Raw genomic sequence first — 15,937 nt, 5'->3', positions numbered from 1 at the left:
CATCAATGAATACATCACGATGTAAATATATACAAAATGTGTTCATCAGGTGGGCCACTAATATCAATTCCAGTTCTTCCAAAAGTGTTCCTTCTTAGCCTTCAACAAGCCCATTTCTTCTTTACAGTGCCATTCTTGCGAGATCATCTTTTGTGATGTGGGAAGCGTAGGATAATCTCTAAAGAATGACACACAACAGTGATTGCCTGACACCCTCGTTCCCTCACTGATGAAGCTAGATGAGCTCATCAGGGCTGAGAAGAAACACATTCTTGTACTAATGAATTCACTTGAGGTAGAGTATATTACATTCCTGAGTAGGCAAATAAGAAAATAAACCAGTAAATGAAAAACACTAACCCGAGCTTGATGAAATACGTCCACCGGAAAGCTCAAAACCTCTCTGCATGGCAAATGACATCCAATAATAGACATGAAACTTATGGAATCCTAGCAGCAGATGAACTTTGCGATAATGGCGGCTAAGCTGAAGCTTACGGGGTCGAAGATTGTTAAATACTGCTCCACGTCTTGTTGGCCTTGTGACACCAGACAGGATCAACTTCAGGTTTTCAAACCACCTGAAAGTACGACAAGTTCCATCAAAGAAATAAAATTACAACTGTGACATTCTACCATATGCACATACATTTTTCAGTATTCAGTCAGCAAGTCTCTCTGAGCAAACTATTAATCTCCAAAATTTCCAATTAACAGCTAGTGCTATAGGCTACACCGTGTTTCAAAAAGCACAGTTGGGTGAGTGGGAACAGATTTTTGTGGTAATATGAGTAACATTTGGTGCCTTCTATCACCATATATTTGATGATGATGATGCACTGCTCAATGGATGTGTGTACCTCTAGCTTGCTCATGGCTTACTGAAGTGAGCGGTCGCTCTTTTGTGTGTTCTGTTCACTACTAGAGCCAATAACTTTAAATTCCGGTTTATATTTGATGCACCTGGTATTAATAACTAATATGCAACTAATTGGAGAATGAGAATAATCAAGGCAGTCCAATCCAAAAAGCGTCTTATCCAATTTTGAAAAGTTAGATGTAGCAGTGCCTTTTTAGTTCAGTTTGTGATAATTCTGCCATGAAAGTAGGCATCAAAACGTACCTTTTCCCTTATAAATCAGTCATCAAAGTTATGCTATTTTTCCAAAACTGCCTTATCCATGGCGCTAGTCATTCCAAAACTCGTCTTATATCATCAACCAATAGAAAAGGACAATTTCAGCATTTCTGTTCAGGCTACAATTTACACGCAATTTATGTCAGTCGTTCTTGAACTAATTTAGTATTTTATTCAGTTTTGTGCTTTGAATACAGTGTGTTACGATGACTGAGAAAATTACTCCTGTTGCAGAATGAAAAGGGAGAAGAACGAATAAAGAGAAAAGAGGGAGGTGGGCTATGAATGTTACATCCTAATATTATATTATTCGGGAGTTCCCACCTTTAACATACAGTGAAACCTCATTAATACCAGGTGCATCAAATATAAACCAGAATTTAAAGTTAGCGGCTCTGGTAGTGAACAGAACACACAAAAGAGAGACCGCTCACTTCAGTAAGCCATAAGTAAGCAAGAGGTACACACATCCATTGTGCAGCGCATCATCATCATCATCATCATCATCATCATCATCATCATCATCATCATCATCATCAAATATCTGATGAAAGAAGGCACCAAAGCTTCCGAACTTTTGAGAAGACTCCATGCACAGTTTGGGAACGCAACCCTTTCAAAGACCCAGGTATATCAATGCACGAACAATTTTTGGCAGCACGTGAAAAAGTGGAAAATGAGCCCCACAAAAGACGACCATGGACAAGCATCACTGCAGACAACATTCATGCTGTACGTGACCTTATTGAAGAAGATTGGCGCATAAAAATTTCTGAAATGGCTTCACTCGTAGGAATAAGCTCTGGAAGCGTTCAAGCCATTATGAATGAGGAACGTGACTTTCGGAAATTGTCTGCCTTGTAGGTTTTTTGTCTTCCCACCCAGGAACAAAAAAAAAAATCTGCCAGGATGTTTGTAAAAGGCATCTGAATCACTACGAGGTGGAAGGATATGATTTTTTGCATCATACTGTGACTTCTGATGCAACTTGGGCTCATCATTACACCCCGGAGCCCGGAGTCAAAACAAGCAAGCATGGAATGGCGGGAATTAGGTTCATCTGGGCCAGAAGACCAACACAAGCCTTCCTGCTGGAAAGGAGCTTGCAACTATTTTTTTTTATTTTTATTTTTTTTTTTTTTTTTTATTTTTTTTTTTTTTTGGCGGGGAGGGAGGAAGAATACTATGCGGGCATTTTGCTTGTGGACTTCCTGCATGAACGAAGGACAGTGAATGCAACCTATTACTGCCACCTTTTGGTCGAGACAAAAGCTACATATCGCAACAAACATCACCGGCAACCAATCCAAGATGTTCTTCTTCTGCACAACAATGCAAGGCCACACTCTGTTGTTGAAACACAGGGAAAACTGGAGGTAATGTGCTGAATACCTCCGGAACACCCTCCTTACAGTCCAGATTTGTCACCTTGTGAATACTACTTGTTTGGACCACTGAAAGAAGAACTGAGAGGAAAGCGATTTCATGACAATGCAGCAGTAGAGGAGCACTTGCGCAACAGGCTGTACACACTTACTTCTTTTTCTGAGGACGACATCAAAAAGCTGTCAATTCGGTGACAAAAATTTGTTGGTGGATTCAATAAAATTGTAAAAAATAATTCCGGTTTATATTTGATTCATCAACTACCTTTCAACTGGGGAAAATGCTACAGTGTCCACTTTAGGTATTAATTTTGTCTTCATTAATTAATGATAAACAACTAAAGTTTCTCATCAGAACGCTGAATACAGAAAGTCATAGGCACAAAGGGTTAGGGCTGAAAAGCTCAGACGGTAAAGCGCTGACATTCTCAGCTCAATTTGGTGGGTTTGATCCTGGCTCAGTCCTGTGGTATTTGAAGGTGCTCAAATACATCAGTCTTTAGTCTGTAGATTTACCGGCATGTTAAGTAACTCCTGTGGGACAAAATTCCAGCCCCTTGGTATTTCCGTAAACCATAAAAGTAATTAGTGGGACATAAAACCAACAACATTATTATTATTATTATTACAAATATTACAGTATTAGAAAAATGGACAAACTTGAAGGTCATGCTACTCGTTATCTCGCATCTTTCACCTGTCTTGACATAGATGTAAACAATCTTGTTTAAGAAAAAGAAGTTCTTTGTGATGGATTTCAAGAGGAGAGATCAGATTTGAGAGTGTAATGCATTATTAACATGATTAAACACAACCGAGTAATGTTTTATTGTTGAATTTGGTTCTATTGTGGGTGCAGTGTAGCTTATAAAGGAAGATTTCTCCAAGTACTAAGTATCGATCACTAGGATGTAAGTGTGATAAATCCACTGGCATGTTTAATTTATTAGTGACTTTCATTATACTGATAGGAGAAAAATGTATTATTGAATACATGTGTTTTTTATAACAATACAGTATATTCACAATTTGTTGTCTTCTCTTGTTTTTTAAATAAACTGTGCAAGATAAAATATCTGATTTTCTCACTGGATGGTCCAAGACACACCTTATCCACAATACAAATTTTTAATTTATCTTCAATAAGACAACCCTCTGACCTTACACTTGAACGCATAATACAATTAAATAAGCGAGACTTAAATTACAAAAATTAAACATTTTCCTGAAAAATCACTTATAGAGCATAAGACGAGTTTTGGAATGGACCACCTCAAATAATTGTTGGTTGTTTCAACACTTGCAATTGTATGTCTAATGATGTACTCAAGTTTCCCCATCAGCAAAATTGAGGCAGAATAAAAATTCAAGCAGCAAATTACAAGTAACAGGTAATACAACTTCCCTAAAAACTTCTTAATAATACAATCTATCAAGATATACAGCAAACCAAAGAGTGAGTGAGTGCACAAAAAAAGCATGGTCAGGTTTTGTTAGATCAAACAAAGGTAAAATTTGCACCATACCACATTAGTTATATTGTAAGAAACTAACTTTTGTACCAATCATTGGCACAAAAATCACTTCACAAGTGTATAATCATTGACGGCAAACTTCCAGCTCCGCTCAGCAAATTAAAGGTACAGCTGTTAGGGCCAGTGTTAGTCAAGGGGAGCAGGCCAGTATTCACTCTGGGTGAAAACAATAACACCCAGCAACGCAAAAAAAAACAAACCTTTCAGCAGGTGTGCTTAGCTAGATGTGACTATATGCAACAAACCTGAAGATCAGAATGACGCGGACACGAGGTCGGGCCGATAAGAAAGCATGTCTGCCACACCCACTCTTCCTAGTATGACTCACCCAGAACTATGAAACATTGTTTTGTTATTTTGAGATAGATGATAGGAAATGGACTTACGTCAAAGAGATAGAGTTGTGCAATATATTTTAAAATGTTCCATTATTGAAACAGAAATCCAAACAGGATTCAGCAATGCAAGAAGTGTGTTTCTGAAAGTAACAGATCTTGTGTGCAATCATGACCTCTGATTTGACACATACTCTCTCTGAGACAGCAGAATGTTTATTATACAACAGTATTTAAATAAATAAATAAATAAATAAATAAATAAATAAATAAATAAATAAATAAATAAATAAATAAATAAATAAATAAATAAATAAATAAATAAATCTATATATATAAAATGACATGACCTGACTGACTGATTCATCATCACCGAGCCAAAACTACTGGACATAAAGAAATTAAATTTTGGGGATACATTCATATTAACATGTAGGTGCTCACTAAGAGAGGAATTTTGGATATTCCGTCGCTAAGGGGGTAAAAAGGGGGGTGATTTTTTAAAATGAGTATCTATATCTCAAAACTTTAAAAGTATACAGATGAAAAAATGGTATTTAGAATCTTCTTTAAAAATAAGGAGACACATATTTTTTTGGTTTCGGAAAATCCCAATTGGAGGGGTGAAAAAGGGGTTGAATGCCTTTAATGAGGATAATTTTATCTCAGAAACAGAAGATATTACAGACCTGAAAATTGGTATTTGGGATCTCCTTAGAAAATAAAGAAACACGCTTTTGTATTTTGTTTTTGGAAAATCCAATTAATGGGGGTTAAACAGGAGTGACAAAATTGGGGTGAATTTTTAGAAAGACTATATCTACAGTATATCTAAGAAACGTAAAATGTTACAGATGTAAAATTTGGTATTTGGAATCTCCTACAAAAGTAAAGAAACACAGGTGATTTGTTTTTGGAAACTCCACTTAAGGGGAAATAAAAAGGGGGTGAAATTTTAAAATGAGCATTTCTACAGTATATATCAAAAACTTAACATGTTACCCAAGTGAAAAGTAGTATTTTTTTATCTCTACTAAAAATAAAGGAACTTTTATTTTTTGTTTTCTGAAAAACCACTTGGGTGGAAAGGTAAGAGTGACTGAAAATGGGGTTGAATTCTTTTAATTAGGATACTGATATCTCAAAAGCTGAAGATGTTACTGACGTGAAATTTGGTATTTGGAATCTCCTTTAAAAATAAATGAATACATATTTTTTGTTTTCGGAAATACACCTAAAGGGGGGGATTGACAAATTAGCTGAATTATTCGTATGAGGATACTATTATCTCAAAAACGAAAGATTTTGCAGATGTGAAAATTGGTATTAGGAATCTGCTTTAAAATTAAAGAAACACGTATTCTCGGAAAATCCAATGAAGTGGGGGGAGGTGAAAGAATTGAAAAATTAATTGAATTAATTGTATGAGGATACTTACATCTAATCAAAACTAAAGATGTTACAGACGTGCAAATTGGTATTTGGATCTCCTTTGAAAACAAAGAAAAAAATCGTTTTTGCGGGAAATCATCTTGAGGGGCGAGGGTGAAAAGGAGTTGAATTCCTTTTATGAGGACACATATCTCAAAAAGTGAAGACGTTAGAGTCGTGATAATTGGTATTTAGAAGATCCTTTACTATTAAAGAAACAAGTATTCATAAAGGGATATGCAACTTGGGGGGTGGGGAAGTGTGAAAGGAAGTGAAAAAAAGTTAATTCTTTTTATGGGGATACTTGTATCTCAGAACTGAAGGGAACAGACGTGAACATTGGTATTTGGAATCTCCTTTAAACATAAGAAAATGCGCCTTCTTTTTTTTTGGGGGGGGGGGGGGATAAATCAACTTAACGGTGGTGGGGTGAGAAAGGAGTTGAGACCAATTGATTTTACTGTTCATAACGTACTTATTCTGATCACAAACTAATCATTTTTAATCCTTCCTGGGTTCCTTTTCAAGAACCATCTTTTCCTTTGGAGAACATAAAGTTAGATTATAGTAGATTATCCTGGCATATAAATACAAATTTAAACACATTTCAAATAAACGATAGGAATGTTATTGACCGTGCAATTGTTCACCTCTACAATAAGGTCAATAATGCACGGAAGTATATCATTCGTGTCGCCAGAAATCTCGCGCACTTGTTTGCACGCGATGATGGTGCTGGTCACATTGTCAGCAATGACAATGGCAGCAGATGTAATTTACCGCCAAGTAGCGGTCTTACATTTTGCTGTGGGTTCCAGACTATTAATAATAATAATAATAATAATAATAATAATAATAATAATAATAATAATAATTGTTACGGGATTACCCGTGGAGCAGAAAGAGGTTAAAGAACATGCTGGGGTGAATGGGTCTATCTACAAAATCAAAATTAATTTAGACCATGAATTGAAGGTTATATTCTTCAAAAAAATAACAGCTCAACAAATAACAACATGTCAGGTACAAAAGCAATCTTGAAACAAGACTAGGAAAGTCGAAGATTAGTGATTTTTACAAATTCTGGGCTCCTAGCCCCTAGTTTTACAATTTTACAAATGGAAGAAATATTATTTAGTTAAGGGCAGAAATCCCCTAATTCAAGAGCACTTGCTCCCTAAATACAATATCTGGCCTTCCAGAGGCCCTTTTTACAATAATCAAAATTTGGAAAAAGAGCTAACAGGCTCTCCAACATACATCCAATTTTAACTGCCCACTTAAGGCAACATTACACACAACTCTTACACTCTCTGGCCTCTCTAGGCACAATTGACCTTACTTTTACAGGGGTATTCATAACCAACCTACTGGGCCTTCATGGAAAAAGAACAGGTTAGATAACTGGCCCGAACACTAAATGAATGGAGGCGTACAATTGCACTCCTCGATAATAAAGAATAAAATCCTAACGGGGCTCTTGGCCCAGAGATACAGGGGCTAATCCCAAGCTACTGAGGTGACACAAATAAAGAATGAATTAATGCATTACGGGAAGGAAGAAAAACAGTTACAAAACGTAGTCACCTCAAACTAAGATGAAGGGGATCTCGAGAGGGTAACTCACTCTCTATCTCCGATTTATAGTAAAAGCTTTATGAAGTTTTACATTAGCCAAAACAAAATTTACATTTTTAGAAAAGTAGGTTACAAAGTTAAAGACTTGGACATTTCCCTTGGATTAAACATCGGAGTAGCAAGAAAGAATGATTTTATGTGGCCATTACCTTATAGATGTTCTAGCTGCTGACGAAAGAGACCGCCCGCCTCCTGCTTAAACACACACTCAGAAAGACGATGATCAATTGGCAAGGAAACATGAAAAGCCGCAGTTTATAAACCCTCAGGGAAGGTTCGAGATCATTCAAGATTAATCAGGACACGCCCTCTTACTTTTTATTGGGTAAACACAAAGTGAACAAGAAATGTGGGATTGGTTGAAAATTAATTACAAAAATTAGTGATTGGCTAGATTCAAAACTGGCAGAAAGAAAAGGAAGTATTGCCAACCCAAAAATAAATGAACATAGTTCAGTTATAGACAACCTAGAAATACAAAACTTCTTTAAATTGTAAGTTCTTTCACTTTGCACCAGAGTGCATGATCATAATTTTTAATAGTGTCATCTGTAGAAAAATGTTCAAACTTCTTGATGTATAGCAAAACAAAACACAGAGAAATTCAGTCCATTTAGGAAACTTCACAATAACAAAATTACTTAACATTTCAGTGGAGACATCTTCTGATTAAAGTTCCAACTTGTTGTGTCACCAGTTTCACTGTTTGACCAATAGAGGAGTTCATTAAGGCGCTTATTTTGAATGTGCGGCGTTGAGGTGTACTTCCCAGTATAATAATAATAATAATAATAATTGTTACAGGGCTCCCGTGGACCAGCAGAGGTGAAAGAAGGTGCTGGGGTGAATGGGTCTAACTACAATGTCCAGAACAAAATTTAAAATTCAAACTGAAGGTTATATTTTCAAAAAAGAACAAAACCTAAACAACTTTATACTTAGTGAGATAACAATGACAGTTCAAGTACAAGACTTAGGAAAAATCCAAGATTTCAGAACTTTAACACACTTGGGCAACAAGCCCCTAGTTTTACAATTTTTGAGCTTCCATCTCAAACTTTACAAAAGGCACAAATTTACACAAGGGCAGAAATCCCTCAATACATGGAGCGCTTGCTCCCACCACACAACATCAAGCCTCCCAGAGGAACTTTTGCAACACTAGAAAAGAGCTGACGTGCTCTCAGTTTTCCAAGCCTATTTTAGGCGATATCAGAAAATTACTATCACTCGCCATCAAGGCACAACTTACAAGATTTGAAACAGGGGTATCTAGTACCCAACCTATTGGGCCGTAGTGGAAAAGAACAGGTTAAGTAAATGGCCGAAACACAAAGTGAATGGAGGCATGTACTTGCACTCCTAAATATTCATTCTTAAAGCCTAAGGGGCACTAGGCCGATGAAACAGGGGCTATTTCCAAACTATGGAGGTGACTCGTATAAGAAAGAAATTTAAAACATTACGGAAAGGAAGAAAACCAGTTACAAAACGTAGTCACCTCAAACCAATATGAAGGGGAGCTTGAGAGGGTACATCACTCTCTATCCCCGATTCACAGTTAAAGATTTATGAAGTTATTACATAAGCCGGCAGAAGTTACATTTACAGAAAAGTAGGTTACATAGTTAAAGTTTCGGACCTCTCCCTCGGGTTAAACTGCAGGGCTAGCAAGAAATAAAGATGTTAATTGGCCATTATCTTACTGAAGAACTGCTGCCTGATGAAAGAGGCGCCTCCCGCCTCCTGCTTGACACACACACTAAGGCCCGGTTTCTTCAACTCTATGTTAAATTTTGCTTAACAAATGTTAACTAACAATTGTTATTAATTTAACACTTCATTTAAAAGTACCCTGTTTCACGAACATATTTCCAACATTTGTTACGAAACAATTGTTAAAGACAAATTAACACATTTCCGTAAGATTTCTGAACGCGTTTGGCAGTGAGCATCTTTTGTTTCTTTACATATAGCGCTCCTAGTGGCGTGTTGAAATAGTATTTTGTCACACAGACACATGGTTGACATTATTATAGGTTATGGTTAGCGGAGACCGCTAAGAAGTAAACATGTCAAGTAAGAGGCAACAACAGCGTTATTATGATGAATGCGAGACAAATGTTGTTATAATTTTAATTTAAAATTATGCGAGTGTGCAAAAAAAAATAAAATAAATAACGGACTGTTATATCACAACAGTCGATATAGCCTATTCTTGTAGGAGTGCAATCTAAGGTTCCTACATCACCGGGAAAATGTGATAATTGATATGTTTTGAATGATTTTCGGGTATTCTTTTATTGCGGGGAAAATAATGTAGTGCCTTGTTAATGCTGCATTGGCAGCAAGAATTCTTTGTAGAATCCTACACACTCTTTTCTTGCCCTCGCGAACATAGTCGTCTACAATTAGGCCTTTTTTCTTCAAAAAAAAAAAAAAAAAAAAAAAAAAAACTATTTGTTCGGTACGTCGACCTATGAAGATCTTTTGCCCCTACAATTAGGCCTACATGGAAAGTGTCTCGAGGTCAGATGTCATTACAAACCTCCGCTTCGGACGAAGGCGAGCAAATTTTACTTAAACATGCCAGGTCCGCAACCTAATAACTTCTGAAAAATTGATGAATCCCCGATTCCAATGCAAGGCGTATATAATTAGGAGTTGTGGCATAGTGGTCATCGTACTTGTCTGCGAGCGTCGTAGACGTGAGTTCGAGTCTTGTTTCAGGGAACGTTATTTAAAATTTGGAACAAAAATATTACGCAAATTGCAGTACCGGTACACTTTGTTTTCTACCTGAAATTAATATAGGTCTAAACGTTCTCACAGTTACTGCTGGATCTCTTTCTCTGTATATATATTGTCTTCTTAATCTGTTTATCCTCCAGGGTCGGTTTTTCCTCGGACTCAGCGAGGGATCCCACCTCTACCACCTCAAGGGCAGTGTCCTGGAGCTTCGACTTTGGATCGGGGGGATACAATTGGGGAGAATGATCAGTACCCCCCTAGGCGGCCTCACCTGCTATGCTGAACAGGGGCCTTGTGGAGGGATGGAAATAATATTGGTTGGGACAGGGAAGGAAGCGGCCGTGGCCTCAAGTTAGGTACCATCCCGGCATTTGCCTGGAGGAGAAGTGGGAACCCACGGAGAACCACTTCGAGGATGGCCGAGGTGGGAATCGAACACTCCTCTACTCAGTTGACCTCCCGAGGCTGAGTGCACCCTGTTCCAGCCCTCATACCACATTTCAAATTTCGTGGCAGAGCCAGGAATTGAACCCGGACCTCCGGGGGTGGCAGCTAATCACGCTAACCACTACACCACAGAGGCGGACTATATTAATTTGAGGTAGGAAATAAAGTTCCACTGCAATTTGATCATTACTTTTATTCGCATTTTTACCTTCACATTCCCTGAAATAATTAATTAAATTTGTATTTTTAAAAAAGTAACCTAACGCGGTACTCGAACTCTCTTTGTCGTGGTTCGTAGACAAGTACGATGACCACTCGGCCACTGCTACTCTTGGCTAGTGCGCAACTTTTCAAGTATATACGCGGTGCTTTACAATCGGGAATTCGTATTTTTTTCGGAAATTACTAGGTTGCGGACCTAACAAGTTCAAGTTAAATGTGTTCGCATTTTAGTGTACTATCCCCTCCAGGTGGTCCGAAGCGGATCCTGCCTCATGACATTTGTCCTCATTTATTTCGAAAACGAAACTATACGGCATTGACCCAAACCCTTCTACACGAGTTACTGTTGAGTGTCCCCCAACAGGTACATTAAGCTAGTTGAAATCGATTGGACGCAGGGTCTGACCCATCCTTGTAAAATCTATAAGCAACTGCTGCACTGGAGAGATTGGTAAGTTGCAATCTGTTGGAAACTCTAACCTATATCGTCTAGGACCTTGTTCATTATGGCTTCGGTAATTAGAAATCTTTCTTCTGACAACTCTAAAAAGGTCGTTATTTCTTAGTAGGGGTCGTCCTTTGCCTTCTTCAGTTTATAAATAGTCCTCATACAGCAATAAAGCTTCGAACTTACGTCTTCTACATGTCTCCATTTTGAAATTTTAGCAACTGTTAAGAGGTTTAACACAGGGGTGCTGCTAGGTTAATTTAACACAAGATTTAACAATTGTTAGAGTTAACAATTCTTGATGAGACGACCATTTTGTTAAATTGTGTGTTAAGTCCCCTTAACAGCAGTGTTAACACTTAACATTCGTTGAAGAAACCGGGCCTAAGTTAGATGACGATCAAATGGCCAAGAGACATGCAAATCTGCAGTTTATAAACCCTCGGGGAAAGTTCGAGACCTTTCATGAATAAACCAGCCACACCCTCTCACTTTATAGGTGAATTTAAAAGTTACACTCAAAATCGAGAAAGAAGCCTGTGATAGGTGGAAAATTAATTACAGAAATTCGTGATTGGCTAAATTCAAAACTGGCGGAAAGAAAAGATAAATATTGCCAACCCAAAAATGAGGAACATTAATTAGTTTAAAAAAACTTATGAATACAAAACTTCTTTAAATCAAAGTTCATCCACTTCGCACCAGGGTGCATGATCATAGTTTATGAGCAATGACATCTGTTGAAGAAAGTCCAAACTTCTTGACGAAACAAAACACGTAGAATTTCATACAGTACATGAAACTTCACAATAAGAAAATTACATCAAATTTTAATGGTGACATCTTCAGAGTAAATTTATAAGTTGGTCCAGTTTCAAGTTCACTGTTCCTCCAGTAGAGGAGTTCTATTAGGCGCAAGTTTTAAATGTGCGGCGTAGAGGTGTACCTCCCGGTACAACAACAATAATAATAATAATAATAATAATAATAATAATAATGTGCGGACCGCGCTGGAAACGGGTCCTGGCCGGATAATGACTACGAATGCAGTCCGGCCGCGGGTTCAGTACCGCCAAGGCACCCAAGACAACACCACGCTGGATCTCCTCAAGGATTTAATCCATATTAAAAATGCTTATAGGAAAAGTTGGCAAAGATTTAGGGACCCAACTGACCGGGTGGAATACCTGGACCTAGCCCGGGAAGTACGATATCGATTGCTGAAAAGAAAGATTGAAAAATGGGAGGAACTTTCCCGTAATCTCTCAGAAAACGAGTCAGATCGCGAATTTTGGTGGATTCTCTCAGAAAACGAGTCAGATCGCTAATTTCGGTGGATTATATATAAAATGTTAAGAATTCGATTATAAATTTCAGTATAATACTGTAGCAAAGCACGGGTATCCTGCTAGTAAACAAACAAACAAACAAACAAACAAACAAACAAACAAACAAATAAATTTCAATTGGGGTGGGGGGGAGCCTCCGTGGCTCAGACGGCAGCGCGTCGGCCTCTCACCACTGGATACCGTGGTTCAAATCCCGGTCAGTCCATGTGATATTTGTGCTGGACAAAGCGGAGGTGGAACAGGTTTTTCTCCGGGTTCTCCGGTTTTCCCTGTCATCATTCATTCCAGCGACACTCTCCATTCTCATTTCGTAGCATCTATCAGTCATTAATAAATCAGTTTTGGAGTGGCGACCCCACCGTACTAATAGCCTATATATGGTTCATTCATTACATCCCTGACCCGGTCACAGACTGGAAAACAGGTTGTAGGTTTCACTAGCCAACATGATTTTGCGGCAAAATAGAAAATATGTAATTCTTATGGAAATCGCTGCCCTGATTCCGAAAATGATGCTATTTTTTTCCTATCACGTCTATTTTTGATGCAATTCAGTTTTTTAGTATCTGCATGAATTCATAAGATGTAATGTTGAGAGATATTCTCGTGCAACTATTTTTAGAAAACAATTATGTGATTTGATTTGTTATTGTTTGCATCTTATTATAGGTTTATTGCTGTCCAAATTTTCATTTTGTAGTTTGGGGTTTCCTGGTAAATTCATAAACTCCCCCAGATACGCAATAGACCGCGAGGTATGTAGGATTGAAAATAAGACAGTTGAGAGTTTGTCTTTCATCTTAGACCACTTGAATAAACAGACGTGTTAGAAGCCCCAACCCTTATGCAATGTTTATGATGGACTGATAAAGCAGTTTCCTTTCAAAGATAACAGCCCGAAAGTATTATACTCAAGAAGATGAACTTGTATTTTTTACGGATGTTTCAAATCTTCTACGTCAATAGGCAGAGAAAGAGTATGATCCTAGTAACTGGCGTGTTTTTATTGACTCTTTCAATATAAGTTTAGAGGCTGTTCTGCTTCATAATACAAATGTTCTGGCATCCGTCCACTTGCACACTCCACAAAAATGTCTGAAACATACGAGACCTTAAGGTTGGTGCTTGAAAAATTTACGTATCATGAGCATGGGTGGCAAATTTGCGGTGATTTGAAGATCATTGGATTGTTGCTGGGACAACAAAAAGGCTATGCAAAATTTCCCTGTTTCCTATGCGAATGGGAGAGCAGGGCACGGGATAAACATTGGGATACAGTGAATTGGCCAGAAAGGAAACAACTACAACCAGGATCCAAAAATTTCTTGAATGTAAATCTTATTGACCGTGAAAAAATTCTACTTCAACCCTTGCACATCAAATTAGGATTGATGAAACTGTATGTCAAGGCATTAGATAAAAGTAGCCTATGCTTCCAATATTTATCCACTAAATTTCCCCCATTATCAGATGAAAAAATCAAATAAGGCGTATTTGATGGACCACAGATTCATAAAATGATGAAGGATAAAAATTTCACAGACACGATGACCAAAACTGAGAAAGAGGCATGGAACGCATTCAAAGATGTAGTGACTAAATTCCTTGGCAACATTAAGGACCCTCAATACAAAGAAATTGTAAGTAAAATGTTGGTTAAGTTTAAGGAACTCGTCTGTAATATGAACCTTAAGCTTCATTTCTTAGCTTCGCATCTGGATTATTTCCCTCCAAATTTAGGAACTGTCATTGAAGAACAAGGTGAAAGGTTTCACCAGGATCTCAAAGTTGCAGAACGACGCTATCAGGGACATTGGGATGTGAATATGATGGCCGATTACTGCTGGTCGATTGCATGAGACGACCCTTCTAGAGATCATTCAAGAACTTCAAAAACCCGGAAATTCCACAGAAAACGGGAAAAGATGGAGGTGTGAATCTAACCTGCAGATAATGTAAGTAACAAAACTATGTATGATTAACCATGTAATTTATATTCAAGGTACGGTCATATTAATTTAAAAGCAACTGTACAGCCGAAACTAAATAGGCGTTTTATGCTTCAGTTTCACGAATTTCAATATACATTAAAAATATAATACAAACCATCTACTTGCTTACAAAGCAGCATTTATGTGTACTCAAAGCATGCAAAATATGATTATGTTTTGCAAGCTGAAATTTATATTCTTCTTCTTCTTCTTCTTTTATGACCACATAGGATCACTTTAGTCAGTCCGTCGTTTTCAGGTCTCTTTGAAGGGATTGTTCGGGCTTTGCGGACCTCCCAGTACTTCTTCAGACGCTCCGATCTTCGTGCCCTTTCCTCAGTTGAAAATGTGCGTGTTGTTGGTTTGTTTTGTGTAAGGGTAAAGCGGAGGTTTGTATTCTTGAGTTTTGTATTCAATTTTATCTTATTTTTGGTGTCTTCTGTTGTAAGGCCTATTTCCTTCAGATCCTCTCTTACTTCTCTGATCCATTTACATCCTGTTGTGGTATTTTTTGAGACGAGATTGTGTTGTACTAGTTGTTTCAGAAGTCTCGAGTCCTGCATCCTCATGATATGTCCAAAGAATCCCAGTCTCCTCTTACGCATAGTATCTGTAATGGGTTCTAGCTCTTTGTACACGACTTTGTTAGGTATTAACCGCCACTGTCCATCTTTCTGATATTTTTTGTTGATACAGGTTCTTCCAATCCTCCTTTCAATTTTCTGAAGTCTGTCAGTCTTTGATTGTTTATTCAGGTAAAAGAGTGTTTCTGCTGCATATGTAGCTTCCGGTTTTATAACTGTGTTGTAGTGTTTTATTTTTGTATTTATTGATAGCCATTTCTTTTTGTAGATATCCCATGTTAATTTTTGTGCTTTAGCTAATCTATTTGTTCTTACTTGGATTGAGATTTTTTCATTTAAGTTATGTGTTATTACTTCTCCAAGATATTTAAACTGAGTTACTATTTTGATTTTATTACCATTTATGGTGACTTCTTTTAGCTGTGTTGGTTTTTGAGGCATAATTTCTGTTTTTTCAAATGATATTTTGAGGCCAATTTTATTTGCAATGTTTTGAAGTTCTGATATCTGGGTTTTTGCTTCTTTTATGTCCACTGCTAGTAATGCTAAATCGTCAGCAAAACCCAGGCAATTTGTTTTGATTTTTCGGCCAATCTTTATTTTGGGGGGACATTTTCTAAACCATTCCCTCATTACCATTTCTAGAGCACAGTTAAATAATAGTGGTGAGAGCCCATCTCCCT

General features: G+C 37.5%; 1 protein-coding gene across 1 annotated transcript in view; it reads right to left on the bottom strand.

Moving 5' to 3' along the window:
* Window positions 1-15,937, bottom strand: part of hob (hobbit) — a 460,559-nt gene that overhangs the window by 156,675 nt on the left and 287,947 nt on the right. The window contains exon 23 of the mRNA XM_067142110.2: window positions 361-581. Within this exon, the coding sequence (XP_066998211.2) occupies window positions 361-581 (221 nt within the window). The remainder of the gene's footprint in view (window positions 1-360; window positions 582-15,937) is intronic.

This window comes from Anabrus simplex, chromosome 2 (genome assembly GCF_040414725.1).
Source record: "Anabrus simplex isolate iqAnaSimp1 chromosome 2, ASM4041472v1, whole genome shotgun sequence".
Lineage (NCBI taxonomy): Eukaryota > Metazoa > Arthropoda > Insecta > Orthoptera > Tettigoniidae > Anabrus > Anabrus simplex.
The sequence above is the reverse complement of the archived record's forward strand: the minus strand, read 5'-3'. Positions and strand labels throughout refer to the sequence as shown.